Here is a 25,256-nt window from a genome sequence, read left to right as displayed (position 1 = left end):
TTTATCATGATAAGGCATATAAGCCAAAGAAACTATTAAATATAAAGCATATTCATCAATGATGGTTTCATTGGGCATAAGGCATTTTCAAACAAAATCATTTTGTTATTTGTTGTAGTCATACATTTTTCTTTTTAGGTGAATCTACCTTTTCATGCTTAAATTTTTTAATTTTTCAAAGATGCTAAAAAGAAAAACATGATATAATTTTTAAAAAATAATTTTTTATTTCCTATTCCTACTATCTAAATTAAGCACTCATGAAAAACTTCAAGTAATTTCAAAATAATTCAAGAGAGTTGAGTTACTTACCTTGTAGTCGAAGCCCGTCAAAGCCCAATTCGCCGTTTCACCTTTGGAAGTTCTTGATTCATCCTTGGGTGCCTTCCTTTTCTTTGGCCTCTTCCTCCGTTCAAGTTCATTGTTTATTTTAGATTTTTGTTTAATGAACTTATTAAGAGTTAGTGTTCGAAGTTCAAGTTCATCATTGTCCTCATCACTTGAGTCATCGCTCAAGTGGTATTCATTTGTCCGGAGTTCCAAATCCTTCCTATTCATTGGAAGGTGGTTCAAGTGTTCATTGTGTTCATCATGTGCATTGCGCACCATTTCATATGTCATTAATGAGCCGATAAGTTCTTCAAGTGGAAAAATATTTAAATCTTTTGTTTCTTGTATTGTCGTTACTTTTGATTCCCAAGCTTTAGAAAGTGATCGTAAAACTTTACTAACAAGTTCAAAATTCGAGAAACATTTGCCAAGAGCTTGTAAACCATTGACGACATCAGTAAAACGGGTGTACATGTCAACAATGGTTTCGCTCGGCTTCATTCGAAAAAGCTCGAAATCATGCATTAAAATGTTGATTTTCGAATCTTTAACTCTAGAAGTGCCTTCGTGTGTGATTTCAAGAGTGTGCCATATGTCGAAAGCCGTTTCGCACAAAGAAACCTGATTGAACTCATTTTTGTCCAAAGCGCAAAATAAGGCATTCATAGCCTTTGCGTTTAAAGAAAACACCTTCTTCTCCAAATCATTCCAATGGTTCATTGGAAGAGAAGACATTTCAAATCCATTTTCGACTATGTGCCATAAATTCAAATCCAAAGAAAGTAAGAAAACTCTCATTCAAGTTTTTCAATAAGTGTAGTCCGTCCCATTGAAAAAGGGAGGACAAATGAGAGAGTGACCCTCTTGAAAGCCATAAAGAGCCATTTCTATTTGGGTGTTAAACCAAAGTAGAAAAACGTGGCTCTAATACCAATTGTTAGGATCGGAGCGGCACTAAGAGGGGGGGGTGAATTAGTGCAGCGGTAAAGTACGATAAACTTTGGACGATTTAAACACTTTCGGAAACTTCGTACGATAAAAGCAATGTTTCGTTTGAAACCGTTTCGATTGCGTTTTAACTTGAAGGGATACGTAAGAAGGAGACAAAGAAGTAGAGCATCAAAGTGAAGATGGTTTGCAGTAATATAAATGACAATAAGATAAACGTAAACTGATTTATAGTGGTTCGGTCATGCGACCTACATCCACTTGTGAAGCCTTCTTCGATGAGGCTCCCAACTTCCACTAGCAAATCACTTTGAAGGGGAAGGACAAATACCCCTCTTACAACTTTTTACAAGTGGTTCACTCTCTTACAAATTTTCAAAGAGAAAAAAGGAGGTGAACACTCAAGCAATTGAAAACAAAAACTTGCTAAAGACCTTGCTAAGACTTTTATCTCAATCTCGTGCTTCTCAAAGGTTGTATTCTCTGCTGAGAATTGAGGGGTATTTATAGGCCCCAAGAGGATTCAAATTTGGGCTCCAAATTTTGAATTCTCTTGGGTTCTCGAGGCTGGCAGTGCCACCGCCTGTCAGTGTCGGACACTGACAGTGTACTAGCGGTGCCACCGCCGGACCTCTCGGGTGCTGGGCGGTGCCACCGCTCAGTCCAACGATGCTACCGCTTGGTTCTCGGGTTCTAGGCGGTGCCACCGCCTACACTATTTCAGCTCATTGGTTGGGCTCCAAACTTGGCCCAAACCAGTCCGAACTCGGGCCCAATTGGCCCCTACTTGGGTTATAAGATTAACACCTAATCTTAACCCTAATTAACGTGCTAAATATGAATTTAAAGACATTTCCTAAGCTATTACAAAGTCCACAAGTCAAGACTTCTTCCGGCGAGCTTCCGGTGAACTTCCGGCGGTCTTCCGATAAACTCTCGGAAGCCATTCTGCGGACTCCCGGCAAGCTCCTAGACTTCACGATTTGATCTTGACGAGTTCCAACGAGCTTCTTCGGCAAGCTCCAATCTTTCTCGGTGAGCTCCGCGAACTTCCAACGAACCTTCCGGCGAGCTTCCAAAAAAACCCTTCGGCAAGCTCCCTACTCATTCTCGGCTAGTTCCGGCAGCATTCCCGATGAACCTTCTGACTTCCGTCGAACTCTCGAACTCGCAACAAATCCTTCGCGCTTGACTCCGACACTTTGTTTCGCTTTATGTCTTCATCGTTATCGTAGTTTATCCTGCACACACAAGCCAAAACTCTACTCCAATATAGACAATTATTACAATGCGAATTGACATTCTATTGCCCGGCACGTCATTGGTTGGCACTTCGTCTGATTCTTCAGTGCATCGTCCTCTCTTGCGGCTTGTTGCCCAATCGGCGGTTGACCTCCGCAACCCCGATATCCTTGGTGCAATTCCGCTCTTGGCCCGATGCCCGACGTCCGAAGCCTTCTGCCATCCAATATCCTAACGTGATCTCCTCCGGCGCAACGTCAATTCCTCCTGCGTTAACTATCTAATCCTGATCGAGTAGACCTGCATCACTCAAAATGCAGTTAATCATCTAAACACAATCAATTAGTTTCATCATCAAAATCCGAGATTCAACAACGGGAGGTACCAATGCCTAGAAGACTGTGTCTGGGCGGTACCACCGCCCAAACTGGTGGTACCATCGCCTGACATAGTCTCGAAGATTGTGCCATGACGGTTTCACCTGTTTGGTCATTGTTTGGGCCTTTCTCTTGGCCCAACACAACCCAAACTTGGGCCCAACTATCCCCTATTTGGGTTGGCCCAATTCTAATCTCAATTATGCACTAACTACGAATTTTAAGACATTTACTAAGCTAAATAAGTATGTAAGTCTAGGTTTCTTTCCGGCGAGCTTCTAACAATCTTCCGACGAACTTTCGATAATCTCTCAGTAATGTTCCAACAGTCTCCCGGCAAGCTCCTAGACTACATGACGATCTTCTTGGCGAGTTCTAATGAGCTTCTTCGGCAAGCTCCTAGACTTCTTGGTTAATTTCGGTGGAACTTTCAACGAACGTCCGGACTTCCGACGAACTCTCGAACTCCCAACGAAATTGCATCCTTGACTCCGAGACTTCATTTTGCTTTATGCCTTGCTATCATAGTGAATCCTGTGTTAGGATCAAAAGCGTTACTAAGAGGGGGGGAGTGAATTAGTGCAACGGTAAAAACGTCGATTCTAGAAAAATTCTTTCGTACGTTGAAAACCGATTTCAGAAACTTGAAAGCATATGCGAGTGTAGGAAAAGCACAGTAAGGAGGAAAGGCGGTTTGCTATAAAAGTAAATTGCAAGAAGGAAACGCAAACCAGATTTTTATAGTGGTTCGGTCATCGTGACCTACATCCACTTCATTGCTTCCTCTTCCATCGAGGCCACCGGCATCCACTATCGGTCTTCCTTCAATAGGGGAAGACCAACCACCTTTTACAACTCGATTCTCCTTTTACCGGGTTTAGGAGATAACCATTACACCCACACTTACTCCTCTCTCAAACTATTCTAACACTTAGAACTTTTGAGAGGAGTTCACACAAGATTGCAGCAATATTTCTTTCTATTTTTACTCTCAAGTCTTGTGTATATTAACTAGGGATGAGAGGGGTATTTATAGACCTCCAGTTGATTCAAACTTGGAGCCTAAAAACATCTCATCCCGGGTTCGGGCGGTACCACCGCCTATGCTGGGCGATACCACCGCCAGTGTCAGTCTAACATTGACATTGCACTAGGCGGTACCACCACCCAGTCTACGATGGTGGCAGTACCACCACCTGGGAGGCTGTGCTGGGCGGTACCACCGCCTGCAACCTCTCAAAGGTTGTGTCTGGGTGGTACTACTGCCCAGACCGACGGTACCATCACCTGACATAGTCTCGGAGATTGTGCCACAACGATGTCACCTCTTGGGACATTGTTTGGGCCTTTTCATTGGGCCCAACACAGTTCTTACATGGGCCCAACTGGCCCCTAATTGGGTTGACCCAATTCCAATCCCAATTATATGCTAACTACGAATTCTAAGACGTTTCCTAAGCTAAACAAGTTCGTAAGTCTAGTTTCTTCCGGCGATCTTCCGATGAACTTCCGACGATCTCTCGGCAATGTTCCAACGGACTCCCGACAAGCTCCTGGACTTTATGACGATCTTCTTGGCAAGTTCTGACAATCTTCTTTAGCAAGCTCCTGGACTTCTCGGTTAGTTCTGGCAGAACTTCCAACGAATGTCTGGACTTCCGACGAACTCTCGAGCTCCTAACGAAATCGCGTTCTTGACTCCGGGACTTCATTTTGCTTTATGCCTTGCTATCGTAGTTAATCCTGCACACATAAAACATACTTCAATCTAGATAATTATTACTAAGCTTGAATCATGTTGTCCGGTATGTCATTGGTCCATCGACGCTTCGTCCAATTTTTCGGCGCATCGTCCTCTCTTGTGGCCTATTGCCCAATCGGCCAACTGACTCCGCAACTCCAATATCCTTGGCGCAATATCCGCTCTTCTTAGCCCGATGCCCGAATTCATGGCCCGAAGCCTTCTATCGATACGTCGATCGATCCTTTGGCGCGACGTCCAATCTTCTAACATGTTTCTCCGGCCCAACATGATTCTTCCTGCTTTAAATGTCTCTCCCTAATCGAAGCATCCTACGTCGCTTAAAACACAGATTAAATCATAAATACTTATCAATTGGTTTATTCATCAAAATACGAGATTCAACAATCTCCCTTTTTTTTATGATGACAACCAATTGATGATGGAGTTAACCTTAACTCCCCCTATCAATATGTCATATTGATAGAACCTTGAATTCAAGATGAATTCAAGTCATTACAAATTTCATCATGAATGTTTGCAACACGTCATCATGCATAACATGATTATACTTCTCCCCCTTTGTCATTAACAAAAAGGAGAAGTATAACTTTCAAGTGTTTAGACATTACATTTCATATCATTGCATAATAAACATAATATCAAGTTTTATCATCATGCAAGCTTTATAACATACAACTAGCAAATTTGTTCATCAACTTACAATATGCATAATCACCAAATCATCGTTAATTTTGAAGATGTGCAAAATCATAAATTTTGTAAGTTAGCATGTTTTGCTTCTTGAGATAGGCAAGTTAGCACTTTTGCTTCTCTTGAGATTGCAAGCTAGCAATTCTTAGTGATGTTCAAGATAGCAATTTCTACATCATGCAAGCTAGCAAAAAAATTTTACATCATTAAAAAAAATATAAGCTAGCAATATTGAGATGTTCAAGAAAACAACTTTTGCTTCTTGAAATATACAAGTTAGCAATCTTTGCTTCTCTTTTGAGATGAGCAAGCTAGCATGTCTTTGCATCTTCTTGACTTGTGCAAGCTAGCTAGCTATCTTCCCCTTTGTCCTTGTCAAAAAGAAGAGAAGAATACAGTTTTATAAAGAAGGTAGTGTCACCAAACTCGTAAATAGTGGACCACCGTTGTCATATCCTTCTCATGCACCAGATACCGCAACTCAATCTCGTTGAGCTTACGACTTTCGTAGGCCACGGATGACCCTCCTTCATGAGTACTCCCCTAATAGCAAAGTCCAAAGCATCTGTATGGACTTCGAATGGCTTACCATAGTCCGACAATTTGAGTACTATTTCTACCAACACAGTAGACGTTAGATCTTGGAATGCCACTTCACATTTGTTGGACTATCGCCAAAACTGCTCCTTCTTCAACAACTCCGTCAGAAGAGCTGCATGCTTTGAATACTCAACTATAAAGCATGATAGTAGTTGATGAAACCAAGGAAGGATCTCAGCTCCGCCACCTTCTTTAGTTTCGCCATTCCGTCATAGCTTGCACCTTTGATTTATCCATCCAAATAGAACCATCACCAATTCGGTACCCCAAGAACAAAATCTTCGTCTGAGTAAAGTAACACTTCTCCATTTTCACGAACAATGTGTTCTCCCTAAGGACCTTAAAAATTGTTCGAATGTGCTCGACATGCTCCTTAAGTGTTTCATTGTAGATGACGATGTCGTCTAAGTAGACGACCACAAACTTATCCAAATACTCCTTGAATAGTTGGTTCATGAGAGTACATAATATGGTTGGAGCGTTGGTTAAGCCGAAAGGCATCACCAAGAACTCAAATACTCCATACTTGGTTACACAGGTGGTCTTCACTTTATTGCCTTCAGCAATGTGTACCAACCAATACCCTGACCGAAGGTAAAGTTTTAAAAAATATTTTACTTTACCTAGTTGGTCGAACAAGTCCGCAATGAACGGGATGGAATACTTGTTCATCACCGTCACCTTGTTTAGGGCTCGATAATCAACACATAATCAAAGGCTCCCATCTTGTTTCTTTTAGAAGATGACTGGAGCTCCGGATGGTGCTTTTGAACTACAAATGAGACCATCATTAGCAGTTCATCAAATTGCTTCTTAAGCTCTACCATCTCTGGAGGGGTCATGCGGTATGATGGTCTCGCTCGAGGCTTCACTCCCGACTCCAGTTTGATATGATGATCCACACCTCTGCGTAATGACAAAGTTTTCGGTAACTCAAGCAGCATGACGTCTGTGAACTCCTTCAAAATGTTTGCCACTATAGTAGGTTCATGAATGGCCTCCCCGTCAAGTGGCTCCAGCTTTACAATAGCCACGAAGGTTAAATCACCTTTTTGCACCCCGTTCTTTAGTTGTAATGTTAATATTTGTTGTGGGTCCTTGGCTCCTCCTTGAGAAACAAGAACCACACAGGGATCGTCACCTCCCATTAGGCATAGGGAGTTTAGGAACAACATTGGCACCAACTTTGTCGCATGCATGTACTTCATTCCGAGAATTACTTCGAAGTCGTCTAATGGCACCACCATCACATTTGCGCTTTCGCTTCATGTCTCGATCTTGATGGGTACCGCCTTTGCTAGTTGGAAGATCTGCTTAGCCTCTGAGTTCACTGCCTTCATCCGACTTGGGTTCTTCTCCAAGTTTAGCCTGAGTCACCTTGCTTCTCTATCAGTAATGAAATTATGAGTAGCGCCCGCGTCCACCATCGCACAGGTTGTTCGGCCATTGAGCTTGATGTCCACGTACATCAGCTCACTACTCACTGCTTTCTATGGCTTCATCTTCAAGTTCTCCCCCACTTAACCTCGTAACACATTCAACAAACGCATTGCTCCTATCCGAAATCCTTACAACTCCTCGTCGTCACTGCTGGATTCTGAACTACTCAAACTAATGGCAATGGTCTTACCCTTGTCTAATTTGGGGGGGTAGATTGAAGCTATTAAGGCATTGAGTGCTTGTTTCTGTGGGTACTTCCTCACCATATGCAGTCCTCCACACAAGAAGCATTCGCCAGGTTTTGAGCTCTTGCCTTTTGAGCTTAGCCCTTTGTGGGAACTCTTATTCCTTTGTCCCCAACTCCTTCCCTAGAGAAAATTTGGGTGGGTGATTTCTTGAAGATTGTTTCTTTTTCCCTGAGTTCTCCGAGAAAACAAAGTTAGTGAGCCTTTCCGCGGCCGCAATTGCCTCGATCACATCGGTGACATTCCTTCGATGCAGTTCATGTTGTGCCTACGACTTCAAGCCATCGAGGTGTTAAATCTCGAATTTTGATGATGAAATCAATTGATGAAGTTATGATCTAATCAGCATTTGAGTGACGTAAGACTAACTTCAATCATGGAAAGGAAAATCGATTGAAGCAAGAGAATTAAACATTGGGCCGGAGTGAAACACATCAGAAGATTAGACATCGGGCCGGAGGACTGGTCGATGTGCAGGAAGGACTTCATGCCATGAGTTCGAGCATCGGGCCAGAAGGATCGGATATTGCACCAAGAAAATCGGATGTTGCAAGAGGTCAACATGTCGATGGTCGAGCAATATGCCGAAGGAGAGGATGGTGCGCCGAAGGTTCGGACGAAGCGTCGGATAAACTAATGACATACCGGACAACATAGTATTTGTGTTTGTAATCGGTTGTGTCTTGATCGAAGTAGGTTAGGTCATAATTGAGTTAGTTTTGAGTGTAACCATGCCAACTCATTAGGGGCCCATTGGGCCTTAATCGAGGATGAGTTGGGCCCATTGGAACGACCATTCAGTGACCCATAGATGGGTTAGTCAGTGGCACTGCCAGAACAAGCGGTGGAATCGCTTGTGAGCTGGAAAAGTACGAAATGTACTTCTTTCGGAAGACCCGGCGGTGGTACCGTCTAGACGCAGTCTCTCAAACTATGTTAAGCGGTGGTATCGCCCAATGTCACTACTGCAGGCGATAATACCGCCCAGTACTGGCGGTGGTACCACCAGTACCTTGAAAACCTAGGTATTTGAATTTTGGCTCCACTTTTTGAAGTCATTTGAGGTCTATAAATACCCCACTAATTCCTAATTGGGTAAGCAAGAAAAAGAGTAAAAAGAGAAAAAGAATCCTTATAAAAAGGAGTTGTAATCTTTAAGTATAGAGTCACTTCCTCCTAGTGTTTATAAGTTCTTCTAAAGGGAGAAATGAGGTCTAAGTGTAAAAGAGAGAGGTGTAAAGGTTCTCTCCTGAGCCTATGAAAAAGAGAAAAAATTGTATAGAGGGTAGTTGGTCTTCGCCAATTGAAAGAAAATCGTTAGTGAATGTCGATGACCTCGACGGAAGAAGAATCGGGAGTGGATGTAGGTCACGACGACCAAACCACTATAAACTCGATGTGCAATTTTTGTTCTACTTTTTATTATCATTACTTATTGATTAAAATGTCTACTACTCTTACTTGTACTCTAAGTTTAAATGCATTTTCAATACAGCTTCATCGAACGAAATTTTTCAAACCAACGTTTTATTGAAAGTACTAATTCCCCCCTTTTAGTGTCGTTTATGATCCTAACACGAGGAAGCTAAACCGCTTATCCCTTTCCGACATGTCCTGCATATCTAGCATTAGTGCAAAAAATTACTTCACGTAGTCCTGAATGGAAGTATTTTGACAAAGTTGTCTCAGCTTCCTCCTTGAAATAAACTCTATGTTCTCGGGTAGGAACTGAGTTCTTAACTCCCGCATCAAGTTCTCCCATGTGTCCACTCGACACCGACCTTGTTGGATCTCCTCCAACGAGTTCGTCACTAAAGTTTTGCATCCCCGTTCAGATACATGGTTGCTATCGAAACTTTGGTATCCTCATAATCGATCCTTATAGCTCGAAAGTATTGTTCCATGTCAAAACAAGATATTCTCGAGCTTCTTTGCACCCTTGGCACCCCCGTAGCAATGAGGCTCAGATGCCCTCAAGTTTTATGGCAGTGCAACATGGGTGTTGCTTCCTCCCACATTTAGTGCTCTTGTGAGCAATGTCACTCTGGAAGTGAGTTCCACCATGAGTTCGTGCAAATGTTGCACGGAGTCTTTAGTGTTTTCCGTCAGTCGATCAACTAGGGACTCAACCTTGTCGATTTGATATTCAACTTCTTCTTGCAAGCTCTCTACCCCAAGAAGCCTTCATTGGCCTTGGTAGAGTTCCTCCAAACTCACTTCAAGAACATTAATGTGGGTTTCTGGCGCTCTGAGTCTCTCCTGATGGCTCTTTTTCTCGGTTAGCGCTCCAGATTGTGCCTCCTTCACTCGCGGAGAGTAACAAACTTCTTGCTTGTCATATTCGCTATCATGCTCCTCCTGAGCAGCTCCAACAACATGAGAGTGAGTTTACACTTGCAATCCGCCTACAGTTGCTTGGGGCAATAGTTTAGCTTATCCTGTCTTGTTCGATTCGCCATGATGCTTCGCTATAACGAGATTGTGAAGTTTCTTCGCTATTTGCTCGAATCGCTTGCCCACTCTGATACTACAATATCATGGGCTTAGTTGGAGTTGCCTAATTCATGCTATACCATTGCGCCAACTTCTCGAACTTAGTTGAGATTACCTAATCATGACGCACCCTTACGATATGCATCCGCAAAGGGTCAACCAATTTGTAAGCTTGCTCAGATCCTGTAGGACATGTAAAAAGAGAAATTTAATTAGTTCGAAAGCGAGCGATGGACAAATCTCGACGTCTCGTGAAGAGGAAAGCTTTACAAACAATTCAACAAACACTTTGAGTGCAAGACAAAAAAGAAATGAAAGAGAAAGCATGGACTTTAAAGGCAAAACGAACAATCATAAATCCACAAACAACTGCTCATCGGGTGTCGAGCACAATAGCAAGTTCCCATCAAGTTAACGTGCGAACTTATGTATACCGATCAACACTTAACACTACCTCGAAGCCCCATCCCCCTGGTGCCACCTAAGGGGTTCCAAGGGTCTGAGATGACTGATGTTTCGCACACTAATACAATCTACAGAAAACAGACCGTGGCACGGGAAAACAAAGCCATTTTAGGATAGTTTTGCTCAGGGTGATGAACGATCGTATTGTAACACTATGAATTGTCGTTTCTTACAATTTTCAAATAAAACCATACAAAAATAAGGTAAAACATATTATCAAACATCTGTATAAATATGTAAAAGCGATGAATGATTTGTTGAGTGAAGATGTTGCATGTACACGACGACGATTCATGACAATACGTCAAAAATAAGCTTTTAATGATAACATAAAAAACTTCAGCATAACATGTCACAGGAGAAACATAGTGTCACTATTTGCATTGAGATGAGAAAAATCTCATTAGCTAAGTATAGATACTTCAAAATACTTGCACGTCCACGCCATAATTGTATTAGTGTCAGAAATTTCCAGCCGCATGTCAATAGTTCATAACATATTAGGATTCCTATGCCATAATTACTTTTGTATTAATGGATTGTGTATATATGTGTGTGTATGACATTTAAATTATTTAAAAAGGGCCTCAAATGTGTTTGATATTGGCAAAAAGTCAAATTTATCTCAAAGACCAGTAAATGAGAAAATCAACTTCACCAAGAACAAATTATCATGTCTAATTGAACCTAAAAAAGTGTCAAAATATCTCAAAGCTAGAGGTAACATGGCCTCCATTTAAATTATCTCTTAAGCTAGAACCATTTAAATTTTTGTGTCAGCATGTCATTTGAAATTTTCATCATGGAAATATTTTTAAAGAAAATGCAATATCACAAGCTAGCTTAGTATGTTCAAGAACTTTGACCCTGGACAAAAGGAGGATCGATTAGAAAGCCAGCAACAGTTGCAAATCATTAGTTAATGTGTATTGACAACCTACACATAAACCAGATCAGTATTAGACAAGAGTATTAGACACTGACGTTGATAACAGCAGACAAATTTGTATGAGAAATTTGAAAAGCAAATTGATGATGACGCAAATAGTTTCAGTTATATAATTATAAGAATTCACCTTTCTTGTAGGTAGTTCATTCTTAAAGAAATATAATATCACAAGCTAGCTTATTATGTTCAAGAACTTTGACCCTGGACAAAAGGAGGATAGATTAGAAAGCCAGCAACAGTTGCAAATCATTAGTTACTGTGTATCGACAATCTACTATAAACCAGATCAGTATTAGACAGAGTATAAAAATGACACTGACGTTGATAACAGCAGACAAATTTGTATGAGAAATTTGAAAAGCAAATTGATGATGAACAGAGGATGCAAATAGCTTCAGTTATATAATTATAATAATTCAACTTTCTTGTAGGTAGTTCATAGCCTACAAGGTAATCAGTCAAAAGATGTGCCTCTCCTGCACCAAGAGCAGGCAGCCATCTGTTATAACTATCATACATGACTTTTGAGCTTCTGTGCTAGATTCAGGAAAAAGGTTGCTTATTGGCCCCATTCTGCAGCAGAGCAGCAGAACTTTTCTAGTACTGCTGCAAACTCATTTTCAGCCAGGTCACTATATTGCACAGAGAAAGCTATTACTTGAGTTGCATGCATAATTACAAGGTAACAGAAATGCTGTAATTTTCAGCAAAATAATCTAGATATAGAAACAATATGATTATCAATAAGGGTCCCAGTACGGAAGAAAATACATCTGATAATGATTCTATCACAGAGATATTGCAGACAGGACTAAACTAAACCTCTTGAAGAAAACAATGAAGTATTCAGTATCTCTAGTGATTGCATCAAGCATATTTCTCTTGCTTTCTATTATCTCTTCCATATATAAATATGAAGATTATTTGAAGTCACTACTACTTCTATGATTCCTTTTGCATATGCGTAGATAACATAAACATAAGAACTTCACTTAAATACTCAAAAAGTTGTGGGACAAATTGATTACATTGACGCTTCACTTATGTCATTTTAAATTTAAAGAGCATGAAGGCAAGAGGAGTGAGATCAATGGATGATTTCCAGTTATCTTTACATATAGATTTTCAATCAAGAATGGCTGCTGTGATCAGATTCTTTGCCAAGATTATATACAAACAATCATCTAAAAAAGTTTAAGCTCAAGTGATCCACGAAAGCTAGGCCATAGAGGTCCAAAAACCAAATCCCGTGGTATCTTCAAGCATAATCAACACATTATCCATATAGCTCAACTAATTGACGTATATTATTATAGTTTCCCACCTTGAATGATCATCATGAAGTAGCAAAACAAGATGGGAATGTATGCATGTGAAAAATGGTCTGATTCATGGGAAAATGATTGGATATATTAATAGATAACCAGTATTGGGCTAAGTCGATTAATACCCTAGGATGATTAACTAATCTCTATACATTTGGATACATGAGATCATTTTCCTAAGCTATTAAAACAGGAACAATCATCTCCCTTGCTTCTGGCTTTGTGAGTCTCCGATGACCCTCCTCTACAAATCCATTGGTACGGTAGCTTTCTGCCAAAAAAGGTCCTACTTTTAAGGGTCAACAAGTTTAACTGTTTGTCTTCTCGGCAAAGGAAACCAGCAAGTGATGACCAAATAGGCAAAAAAGAAGAATCAACACGTCCATATGAAGAGATCAAACACTAATTCACTATCGCCCACCCAAGTCAAAGTCAAAGATTCAATCTTTCACTCAAACTAGTTCGGTGACAGTTTACCAACCTGCGGGGAGATAGAGATGGAAGAGAGGTCGGAGACGGCAGCGCAGACCACGTCCGCGTCCGCGTCCGCGTCCAACTCATCCCGGGCGCTGCAGCCGTCACGATTGGAAGAGACGGGCGACGGAGCGCCACCGCCAGAAGATGCACTAATGTCTCCTGCCATCGATTATCCAATTCAAATCCAATCGATCACACAAGAGAGGCAGAACCTGTAAATTGATGACAGAGTTGAGAATGCAAAAACAATAAGGGTTTGGAAAGGAAACCTGAACTGCGAGGTCAAGGAAGAGAAGGGAGAGAATGGGGAGGGAAGGGCCGCCTTCCGGAGTGATTCACAGCCGTTCCCCCTCAGTCCTGATGCCTCCTACAAGCTGAAGAAATGATAGGATCCAACAGGAGTTTGCGCGGGGAAAACACCGCCAAAGGCCGCCCTATTTGTGCCCCTTTGGATCAAGACATGTTGCAATCACATCCCAAACAAACCGACCCTTTTCCCATGTACGATGTTTTCACGTATATAAACGCAAGTACGTATAAGCGTATGCGTGGATGTATATAATACGTATGCGTGTATACATCCAGTAATAATTAAGCCGTGGCTCTACACACTGCTCATTTATAACCTGTAATACTCGATCATCAAAAAGAGTACACATTTTGACTTGTTTGCACAAATCGATCTCGAGCTTCTCCACCAAAAGACTGCTCATTTAGAAGTTCTCACACATCTATATTTGCAGAGAAAAGGAGTTCCAGGTACAACAAAGACATCTTCACACTGGCAATCATACACCATGCACGCTCATTACTTCACAGGTTGAGGCTTCTTCCTGGCCAAGAACAGAACAATCCGTGGGAAGAGTGGTTTCTTCTTCTTCGTCTTGTTCCTAGCAGGTGCATCATGTTCTGCATTTTCTGGTTCAGGATGGACATGAACATCGGTTGCTTCCTTGCTACTGCTTTTTGGTTCACTACTCTGCTCAAAACTCCTCGGTGGAGGATTTATGGTACCTTTAGCTGCATCTGTAGCTCTTCTGCGCTGTTTGAGTTCGGCTCTCCATTTCCTCAACTCCTGTTCCGCACCCAATTTTCCTTCTTTCGCCTTCTCAGCTTTCTCAATAGCAACTCTCAGGGCTTGCTTGCACTGATCCATCTCCCTGTACGTTTGCTCCAGTCTCTCTATGCTACTTCGCTCTGATTTCTTGGCCACTTCAATTTGCGCGAGGGCAGCTGCAACCCTCTCGTGCGCAAGCTCCTCTGCTTCATGGGCTGTTTTGCAAAGAGTTGAGTACTCATCTAACGGAAGGGTCACACCCGCAGGGGAGTCCGCGCCCCCCATGCCTGCAGCCTGCTCACTCTCTTGCAATGCCTTAACTCGTGCCATTGCCAGCTTCTCTGATGCTTTGGCAGCCTCTGTTTCCTTAAGAACCGCATGCAATTTGATCTGTGTGGTGCTTGAAGCAGCTTTTGCTTGCTCCGCTTCCTCCTTGGCCTTTCGTAGTTCATCTCGTGCCATCTGAGCAACTGATTTAGCTTGATCTGCCTCCTGAGCTGCTTGTTGCATTAATTTGGGCAGCTCCACCATCTTCTCTCTAGCTTCTTTTTCCTTCATCCGGACCACTTCCAGTTCTTGTCTTGTTCTATCAAGCTCAGCTTCAAGAGAAGAAACTGCTATGGATGCCATGCCTTCCATCTGTTTTAAGGTGGAAAGTGCTGCTTTCTCTGCATCAAGCTCAGTCTTGAGGGATGAAGCTGCGACACTAAGACAGTTAACCTCGTCTTTGGCTTTCTCAATACTAGCCTTCACTTCTTCAAGCGCCTTTCTGGTTGAATCTATTGCTTGAATGGAGCTCATAGTTCCCTTTGTTTCTTCCACATCATCTGGTATTTTCTCATTGTCGGTGCTCTCAGATTCTTGCTTCAGTTTTGCCTTCATATATGCCTCTAACTCAGCCTTGAAAGTCTGCAGCAAAGTGCAAGATGCATCTAGCTTCAGTTTAAGATCTTTTGTCAATGTAAGCTGCTGATTAAGCTGTTGCACCTCCTCTTCGGCCTGCTTCAATTCCTTTGCCCACGTAAAGCAATCTTGATCTCTCGCCAAGGCTGCACCAATCCTATGTTCTTCTGCTTCAAGATGTGCAACATGTGCTGATTCCAGTGATTCTTTTTTTGCAATGAGTTCTAGAGTAAGTTCCTCAACTGTCTTCTCAATGTCCTTTGCAGATGAAACTGCCTTCTCAGCCTTCCTCATTGCTATGTCCCTTTCACTGATCAATGAATCATATTCCCTTTGTAAAGCTTGCAAGTCGTCTTTTACTGACTTCAATTCAGCAACTGCTGCTTCATGTCTTTCTTTGGCAACCTCCAGTTGTGTTTTAGCTACAATGCTTGATTCATTGGCAATACCTTGCTCCAACTCCTTGACTCTCAGTTGGGCCAGTTCTGAGTCTTGTTTCGCCTGGGCCTCTTCTTTTCGAGCTCTATCTAGGTTCAGCTTTAGTTCTTCTATGATTCTCTTCATGCTTTCCAACTCCTTCAGTACTTGGATTTTAGCCTCTTCCGAGGCTTCTGATTGTCTTTTGCACTCTGGAATTTCTTCTCGAATCTTCTCAAGTTCTGATTGAACATGCTTCTGTTTCTGCAAGGAGACAAAATCCTAAAACTTAGGTGCATCTTGATGTATTCTAAATTTCATTTGCAAAGTTCGATAGAAATGGTCTTGGAACACAACCTTACTAAGAAAAATAGCAAGAGATTCTACATGCTTCTACAAATGTGAAGCTCAGAACAGAAATTGAATCATGAGTTTGTCAATAAATATGAATGTGTCATTTTCATTAGTAAGTAATGCTTCACAGTGGACCAAAGAGAAAGATGAAGGCCATTAAGAATGCAATGAACATGAACAAGATTGTAGTCTCATGCATCAAATTTTCACATAATCATCATCTCGGAGAATATTATTACCTCTAAATTATGAGCTTTATGAGCTTTCCAATCAATAATTCCTCCAAACTTGGTCACAACCTCCTTAACAGATTCAATAGGGGCAGCAGTGTCGACAAAGCCTCTGTTTGCATTGTCATCTTTTCTGTGTATAGAAGATTTAGTTGATTCTGGTGTTTTCTTTTGTGTATGTCTAAGAACCTGTATGTGACTGAGGTCAGAAGGCTGCAAAGAGGGCCTCCCTTCAGTGTTTCTTGTCTCAGTGGATGCAGAAGAATCATTACTAATCTGAATGGGATCAACTTTGACAAAAGTCTCATTTTCATGCTTTGATATATTTTCCAGCTCTGCTTTTGATGCGTCCAAAGAATGAGATGGTAGATAAGTCACAGTTTCTGGTAACACAACCACAGCATCGTCAGTAGGAGTACCTGATATATTCAAGCTCTCCATAGTATTTGGTTTATTCTTGTCCATTGTTGAAGCATCAGGAATGTCTTGCAGAACTAGTGGTTCAGATTCTTCAACAACTGTCTGTTGCTGGTGATGACTATCAAAATTCTCAGCAATAGCTACATGTTGAGATGTGATATCCAGAAGGTTTTGCTGAACTGATGACACAGAATCCTCGACAGCACCTTCCTGCTTGCTATTTGTGTTGATATATTCACTCATAGGTATATAATTGTCTAATGGCGAAGGATCTGAAAGATATTGCTCATTTTTTGTCTCAAAAGCATGCATACCTTTTCCCTGCAAGCAACTATTGTCAGAATTCTTTTCAACAACTGTGGAAGTTAGAGTTGCTGCAGAAGTTGGAAGACATTCTGTTGAAAAAGACATGGTCGTAGGGGAGACTCCAGATAAATCTGTGCAGGTATCCCTTGTTGCTTCCATTCACAAGTAGGATATATCTGACTCGGCTTCTCTATTCTACATCTGAAACAAATATACAAGTATGAAAGATTTGTTTGATGAAAGTTAGATTCAAGTAGATAGTTTATGTTGCTGTCAAGCACAACTTGTCGATAAATATGCCTATAACCATGTCAAAATGTGACTCATAAAAACAACATCAAATTAGGATGAAACCTACAAGTTTGATGTATGATGTCCACATCATCCACCTTCTGGTCTTAAAATACAACTGTCAGAGTATGCAATAACATACAGTACCTTTTATCTGAGCAAATTTTTCTACTGTGCCAATTGATGAGCAGACTAAAGTGAACTCAAATGCAAGGAACAAAACAAAGAATAAAAGTTATCATAGATCATTTCACAGGTTGTATTTCATGACAGAATACAGAAAAAATTCTTACTAAATTGAACATACCATGATCAGGAGTCCAATGTAATATATTGTTTTATTTACTATTTTTTATCATTTCTGCATCTATTATTCTGATAAGCATAGTTTTTAATTATCATCTTCAGAATCAACAACACTCAGATTCTTTAGCTCGAGTCTCAACCGAAAATTTCACAACAAAAGCCAAGATATCTTTCTGAACAGTCCATAGTCTGAATGCTAACTTTATACAACAATTTACTGGATTGATCACAAAATCCATCTGCATTTTTTTAAAAGTCAGCATAATTCTCTCAAAATATCACATGCAGTTACTATACATTATGTATCATTGAGCACACTAACAGCTAAAATCATGCCCAAAGTTTACTCTTGGGGAAGAAACAATTTCGTGGTTAATTAATTGCTGATCCTAAAATATGAAAACAAAATGAACCAACTCTAAGGCGTGATTAATTTATGTCAAAGTACAAGACTATATTCTGGAACTATCAATCTCCATCATTATATGAGTTTAGTTTAGTTCCATCTCATTTGGTACCAATATATGAGTATCTTCACTTCCATTAATTTTTCGATGATCATGTAATTTACAATACAAGAGCAGTCATTGACTCTCCTGAGCAGAACTCAATGACAAAATTATTTATTCATTTATCAACCTTGAAACTCTGATATGTGATGTCCTCTACATTCCTCATGAAGGACATGATAACATCAATTACACCTTTCTAACCAGCTAATACCAACTGGAAATTTTGGCTACAGTACTAGAACGATCTAAAGGTGAAAGAAAGAGCGAAGTCATTATAGTCTATTCTTGAAGAAGCCCACCACAATATCTGCATGTAGTCTCTCAGTATAATGCACAGCAAAGTGTTCCAAAGAAGCTATCTAATATGATGGTTGCCTTCATATTTCTTTCCAAATTTGTAAAGAGATTGCACTCCTAAACATTCAGTTAACACAATGGATGATAAATAGCCTAAAATCAGATCTGCACCACTTTAAATTTGGTACCAAAAGCCAATTGATGAAAGATCAAAAAGTGATAGAACCTAAAGCATGCCCTTGAAATGAAGCAAGTTTACCTTGAGTCTCCCAAAGTATTCATGATAGCTCCTAGAGTAACAGAATAAGTCAGGGTTCAAGGTTTTTCCAACAGATAAAAGACATGATCATTGGGTAGATAATCAAGATAAATTATACGACATGATCCCTACTGATAAAAGAAGTAACATGTCAAAACTAACATACCATAAGATGTTTCCCTCCCTTAACAACTAGTGATACTTTGGTCAGCTAATTCTTGAAGGATGTTAACGATGATCTAACTGCAAACAAATTATGTGTAATACAGAGAAAAATCGGCTAGACAAAAGATGAAAAGGAGGTACTGCCTCTTTGCTGATGGAAGCACCAAAGATAAGCTCAAACTACTGATACGAATATTCAGCAAGATATGTTCTTGGAATCTGCATCATCCCCAAGCGGCTGCGAAGGTTTTGTGATGAGACCCACTTGATCAACAAAAAAAAAATCCAAAAGGGTCCAAACATTGACCATGTCCTAAAAGCAAGAACCCACCAAGAAATAGCCCATCACGCAACAAGATCTTCCCACGATCCCATGAAGACGCTCCGAACGAGACATTTTTTGGGTTTAAACCGAAAGAACAGGCAGAAGGCAATCCTCGAACATGCACTAAAGCTCCCATACATCATCTCCACAAATCGGAGTTCTTCCATCTTCCTACCTAGCCATCTAAGCATCTGAATTCCGAACCACCACTAGAATCCAAAACCTAAACTCCAAAAAGATCAACCATCTTTCATAGCCAAAGTTGACTCAATCCAAACTTCCTAACAACGACAAGGATTTTCATCTGAATTCTAGTAAGGTTTAAAACACCAGTATAATCCAAAATCTGATGCCCTTCTTCGACAACCAAAAGCAACACCTTGACTCAAACTTGCTAGCGCACAAGACTAATTCCCATCCAAACCAAAAAGAAGAAGATTAGTACAAGTCAAAAGCCGATCGAAGAGGAGGAAAGAAACAGCATACGTACTCGGATCCTCCCTATCTATCAGGAAGAGACGGTCCAAGCCCACACACACAGCAGAACAAAGAAATCATCCGGACTGGGAGGAGACGGACTCGGCAAAAAGCAGGCATTCAAGAACAGCGGCGCCAATCACGGGCTAGAGGAGCAGGTGATCCCTCCGGCCCCTCTTCCTCGACCTCTCATCATTCAATTCTCCTCCTACGACTTCCTCCTCCTTCCTCTTCGTCGATAGGCAAAACATTCCTGCTTTATTGTCATCACGATAAAATGTCTCTTCATATTCTTTTATTTCCTCCTCTCTTTTTTTGTTTTTTTTTTTTTCCGGTGTGTTGACCGCACTCGGTGGGCCCCAAGGAGAGCCCCACTTGGTCTGAGCTGACGACACGGCGCCACCTCACCGCCTGAGCCGCACGAAAGAGGAGATAGCGATCCGCATATACGCTTTGTGCATTAATGTTTTCCGCCGTACGCGTCAGAGGGGCAATCGATGAACGGATGAGATTTTGGATCCGTAGGATATTTATGCGGACAATCGATGAGACTTGGAGATTGCATAGCAGGGTTTTGGTGTTTATTTAGACCTGGTCATCATGGGGATGTCACGATGAGATTAACGCTATATGAAAATTTGTGATGGAGGCGATGGCCGGTCCAACCATGCTACATTCGAATGGTCGATGTCAGGAAAAGGAAAAGAAATCGATATTAAAAGAATATTATTTCTGATATTAAATACCTCTGCAAACAGTGTATTAATTTTAATTATTCTGATTGGTTGATGATTTTTGGAGAGAAAGTTTTCCCTCTCCTTTATTTCAAATGTCGTAGAATGATCCTTATGGGTCCTCTTTAGACTTTTGAAATCTTTAACTGATTCTCCTTTATATATATATAAAAAAAAAAAAAAAATTAATCATGCATAACACTCGATTTGCTACATGTTTAGTAGCTTCACTACTACACTAGACATATAAATATATAAATAATAGTCCAAATTAGGACGTCTACAAATTTGGCTGCCCCCCCCTTCCCTGGCTTTAGATCAGACCAAGCAGACCCATATGATTAATACGGCATCGGAGGCAACTCAACTGAAGACAAAGGAAGAAGATGATGGAGGAGAAAACGTGGAAATGTGGCAAAGACTTTGTGGAATGGGGGCTATGAGGAAAATGTCATGTGGTTCCAAATCTCATCAAACAGATATTGACAGCTCATTATGTCACATAACGAAAGTAAAATCGTTCGGTCCAACAATGACAAGATGATTTTAAATATTAAAAAAATAAAATAAATTAATATGCATTTGGAGAACAACTGATAAGTATATTTGTATTTAATAATATATTTTATATTTTTTAATAATATTTAGATAAATAGGTTTAAATAAATGTATTAGTTATAAAATACTTTGAACGTTTGATAAAATAATATATACAAATTTTAAATACTTTATCAAGCATCAATTCATATTTAAAATTTACATTAAACCCCTAATCCACATTTAAAATATATTCTCGAATATACCCTATATTAATCGTATTAGTGCTTTGAGATTCATGTTTATGATGGATCTCGATGAGCTCTATATTTGGATTATTTTATGGATATCCAGTAAAGAGAGCTGGGCCCCTCTTTCGGATGTAACTTTGAGCAATTCTCTGGGATTATTTTCGTTCTATTAAGTGATAAATAATCTTTTCTTTTCTTTTTTTTTTGTTGGGGTGGGGTTAAAAAAGAGCCTGGCCCTGACGCGTCCAATGTGCTTTGAGATCCGTGTTCACGGTGGATCTCGAGCAGCCTATGTTCCGTGAGATCGACGACGCTTTGCCGTTACTCGTTTTATAGATGCCGGCGCTTGTCGGGCCAATCGAAGCCAATAATGGGCTTGTGCGAAGGCCCAATAGCTATGAGACACTGCAACAGGTGCATGTTACTGCGTTCTGTTCCAGCAGATCCAAGTAATTTTATCAAACAAGTAAATTTACTAGAAGAGCTTCTAAGACAAATGAGCATCTAATGGCTGTTGTTCCCCATGTGCAGATTCAAACACAATTGACAGCCCAAGGATCATGGCACATGGTAGCTTGCAGATCTTTCTCTTTTTCTTTCTCTGTTGAAGACGTCGAAGACTAGAACATGGAGAGCAGTCACAGCTCTGCAAACTTCCATGTTCTCATCTACATGTTACCGTCTCGTGGCGTGCAAAGTTGCTGTCAGTATTTACAGTATCGAGGTGTAATCTCACACGTATATGTCACAGAATTTGTCTTCCTTCTCGTTCTGGGCTGCTCTGACTGCAGCAACTCGAGCAGCCATGGCTGCCTTGTTTGCTGCTGAAACGGCATGCTTGACTTGCTCCTCCGCCTGCGGGAGAAGGACACAGTTCTCTGCGGCCTTCTTTGCAGCCTGAAGAAATGAAAAAGGATTGGAGTTCAACAAGATCGATACGGTGCACACTAGTTGGAGATCCGTGTATATATTACCTCGACAGCTCGCTCGACGGCAGGGTCCGTTGCGAGGAACCTGTTCTTCAAAATGCCGCAGTCCCACTCACCAGATCTTGAATCGCCATTGCCAAACGTGTATGTTCCCAAACCTTGTCTCCTTCCTTCGTGCCATGAGCCCTCGTAGCAGTGGCCGTTGGCAAAACTGTATACCCCGAAGCCGTGGATTTTGTCCCCGAAGTATTCACCGCTGTAGGTATCGCCATTCCTGCAATCAACCAAGCGTTGATCCATGGTACGTCCCTCCAATTCGATAACAAGGAGGCAGGAGGTTGGAGCCATTAATCTTAAAGCAACAGAGGAGGACGTCTTACCTGAAGCGGTACCGGCCGAGGCCGTGCTTGACGCCGCACTTGAACTCCCCTGCATAGCAGCTGCCGTCGGAGCAGGTCTGCATGCCGCGCCCGTGGCTCTGCCCGATGACCCACTCGCCGGAGTAGCTGTCCCCGTCGTAGAACCGGTACACCCCGAACCCGTGCCGCGCCCCCTGCCGGTACTGTCCGCGGTACCGGCTGCCCCTCGCCCAGCTCTCGATCCCGTGCCCGTCGTACTTCCCGTCGACCCAATCCCCCTCGTACCGCCCGCTGGCGTTGAAACAGTACACTCCACTCCCGTGACACCACCCCTTGTGCAACTCCCCTTCATAGGTATCCCCGTTGCCAAAGAACATTACTCCCTCGCTCGCAGCCTTCCCGATCATGCATCCTCTGTTGGAAGATCTTCCGACGACGTCTTCGCCGACGAACCAACGAACCGATACGTCCTTTCGGGCCGCCCTGAGCTTGAGGAAGCGGGACCAACCGAGGAGCAAGGAGATAAAAACCAAACAAGCAGAGGAGAGCAGAAGGATGTTGACCGTTGCGAAGGCATAGTTGAAGTAGAACAGGATGAAGGATAGGAGAAGGAAGAAGGCGAGGGAGACTGAGAAAGGAGCAGAGGAGCAACCACCTTCCATTCTCCCAACCTGTTCTTTGCGCTCTTCTTCGGCGGAGAGAGAGAGCCGTGGGTACCGGAAGCCCGGGGGTAATATAGGGGAAGAATCGATCGAACGGGTTGGGACGAGTTGGTAGGGGCCACGTCGGCGTCAACGGTGTCTATGGACGGTGTGATGGGTGGAATGACATTGACTGACGTCAAAAGAGCGTGGCGGAGAGGTGCGCGCAGAAAGACACAAACAAAAAAAGCGAGGATTTGGGGCCCACGAGAGACGATTAGGGTTGGGTTCGGATATGGATCGCTCGGGGAAACGAGCATGGGCCCGGGCGGAACGGCTGACGGAGACAGGGCTCCGGTGTGGTTCATGGTCGATGTCGGCGCCTGTTGTTGACGAGATCGGTGACGTTGGGCGTGACAGGTACGTTGTGGATCGGCTTGCGATGTGTGGATGCGTGTCTCTGACCGCCGCCGCGTGTTGTGCTTATGTCCATGCAACTCACCTCCCCAAATCGGTGATAAGCTTCTCAATATTTAAAACATATTATGTTCATGCAACCACCTCATTTGCAGGACATAGCTGACAAGGATAAGACTCGATTGATTGTGTTATGTGGATCAGAACACGTTTTTTTTTTTTTTTTGGCTTTGACAGGAATAGGGATGGGTCCGAGTCAGAATGTTGACCTGGATCCCTCGTATTCTTCCGTTCACGAGTTGTAACTGCAAGGGGTAATTATACATCGTCTCATCGAGGACTCTTTAATAATTCAGTTTATATATTTAAACAAATTATATTAAAATATTTATAATTATAAAAAATAAAAATATTTAATCTCATTTATCCTGATATCATCGGTCTTTCTGACGAAAAATATAACACGTGACAACATATACATGAATAATACAAAAATGATAGATAAAAATATAATTTTAATAATGATGATGGTCGAAGACACTGAGTGGCTGTTGTACTGACGGTCGACAACAATGACGCAATGGTCAACCTTGTCAATGTTGATCCGAACATTGATGACGAGAAAGAAGAGAAGACAAAGTGGTGAGGCATCTGTGTCAACGTCAAAAGAGAAAGAGGAGGGAGATGAGACATCTGCATCGGTGCCACATCGCTTTACCTCCTCTTCCTCCTCCGACACCACTCTACATCTACTTCGGTGCCAAAGGAGAAAGAGGAGGCATATGAGGCATTTGCATTGGCGTCACACTCAAATTCTCGGAAGGTCGCTTCACCCAGTAGTGCAACGGATTCGAGGAAGGGGAGGTGGGCAACGAAAAGGAGGTAGAGGTTGCAAGCGAGCTCAACGAAGAAGTGCACATACTTCAAGCTCTCGAGCCTTAGTTGCACATGTAAACGACACGCACGCCTCGTCCACAACAACGTGGTCGTTGATCTGCTTCCATATCAACTTCACCTGCGATCGAAGGGGATCCGATTGGACGATGATAACTATGTTAAGAACGAGTTGGCACTAAGAGGAAGGGGGGGGAGGGGGTGTTGTGGTTTGGTGGGGTGAATTAGTACAGTGGTAAAAATAACTTTGTTCTAAAAATTCTTTCGTACGTTAAAAACTCATCCCGAAAATATGCTTGACTTGAAAGAATGTTCGTAAACGTATTGCAAGCAGTAAGCAAGTAAAGTGGTTTGCAGTTAAAGTAAATTGCTCAAAAGAAATGCAAACCAGATTTTTATAGTGGTTCGGTCGTCGTAACCTACATCCACTCCACCGATTCCTCTTCCGTCGAGGCCACCGGTAGCCACTATCGGTCTTCCTTCAATGGACGAAGATCAACCACCTTCTACAGCTCTTTCTCCTTTTACCGAGTTTAGGAGATAACCCTTACACCCCCACTTATATTAGAAACAAGTCGGTACTAAGAGGGGGGGGTGAATTAGTACAGTGGATAAAAACGTCAGTTTCGAAAAATCCTTTCGTATGATAAAATCGAACTCGGAAATGCTTAACTTTGAAAGTGAAGTAAGAGCGTATTGAAGGCAGTTTGTAGTTAATGTAAATTGCAGGAAGTAAATGCAAACCAGAGAACACGCTAATTTTATAGTGGTTCGGTCATCGTAACCTACATCCACTCCACAGATTCCTCTTCTGTCGAGGCCACCGACA

General features: G+C 41.8%; 2 protein-coding genes across 5 annotated transcripts; both read right to left on the bottom strand.

Moving 5' to 3' along the window:
* Positions 1-14,058: 14,058 nt before the first annotated feature.
* Positions 14,059-19,934, bottom strand: LOC135584037 (protein WEAK CHLOROPLAST MOVEMENT UNDER BLUE LIGHT 1-like). 4 transcript variants are annotated; one of them, XM_065109009.1, is made up of 4 exons: positions 19,679-19,934; positions 16,727-17,234; positions 16,317-16,642; positions 14,059-15,987 (listed from the first exon to the last, which is right to left on the bottom strand). In XM_065109009.1, the coding sequence occupies exons 2-4, from the start codon at positions 17,190-17,192 to the stop codon at positions 14,155-14,157; spliced, it is 2,625 nt and encodes an 874-aa protein (XP_064965081.1). In that variant the 5' UTR covers positions 17,193-17,234; positions 19,679-19,934; the 3' UTR covers positions 14,059-14,154. The 4 variants fall into 4 exon arrangements, with proteins under 4 accessions (XP_064965081.1, XP_064965080.1, XP_064965082.1 ...); XM_065109008.1 differs by having other exon boundaries at positions 16,317-17,234; positions 19,679-19,933; XM_065109010.1 differs by lacking the exon at positions 19,679-19,934 and having other exon boundaries at positions 16,317-16,944; positions 17,042-17,182.
* Positions 19,935-21,606: 1,672 nt separating this feature from the next.
* Positions 21,607-23,193, bottom strand: LOC103985269 (phosphatidylinositol 4-phosphate 5-kinase 9). The gene is made up of 3 exons (XM_009402921.3): positions 22,497-23,193; positions 22,162-22,390; positions 21,607-22,084 (listed from the first exon to the last, which is right to left on the bottom strand). Exons 1-3 carry the CDS (start codon positions 23,135-23,137, stop codon positions 21,920-21,922), a joined length of 1,035 nt encoding a protein of 344 aa, XP_009401196.2. The 5' UTR covers positions 23,138-23,193; the 3' UTR covers positions 21,607-21,919.
* Between the last annotated feature and the right edge of the window lie 2,063 nt (positions 23,194-25,256).

Source organism: Musa acuminata, chromosome BXJ2-5 (genome assembly GCF_036884655.1).
Source record: "Musa acuminata AAA Group cultivar baxijiao chromosome BXJ2-5, Cavendish_Baxijiao_AAA, whole genome shotgun sequence".
NCBI classification, from domain to species: domain Eukaryota; kingdom Viridiplantae; phylum Streptophyta; class Magnoliopsida; order Zingiberales; family Musaceae; genus Musa; species Musa acuminata.
This window is presented reverse-complemented; position numbering and strand designations above follow the sequence as displayed.

Excerpts from the sequence above, each read along its gene's own strand:
- LOC135584037 (XM_065109008.1), bottom strand. The coding sequence starts at position 17,192 with ATGGAAGCAACAAGGGATACCTGCACAGATTTATCTGGAGTCTCCCCT. Across the intron at positions 15,988-16,316 it reads ATAAAGCTCATAATTTAGAG|AAACAGAAGCATGTTCAATC; the intron begins GTAATAATATTC and ends GTCTCCTTGCAG.
- LOC103985269 (XM_009402921.3), bottom strand. The coding sequence starts at position 23,137 with ATGGAAGGTGGTTGCTCCTCTGCTCCTTTCTCAGTCTCCCTCGCCTTC. Across the intron at positions 22,391-22,496 it reads CTCGGCCGGTACCGCTTCAG|GAATGGCGATACCTACAGCG; the intron begins GTAAGACGTCCT and ends GGTTGATTGCAG. Across the intron at positions 22,085-22,161 it reads CCGTCGAGCGAGCTGTCGAG|GCTGCAAAGAAGGCCGCAGA; the intron begins GTAATATATACA and ends TCATTTCTTCAG.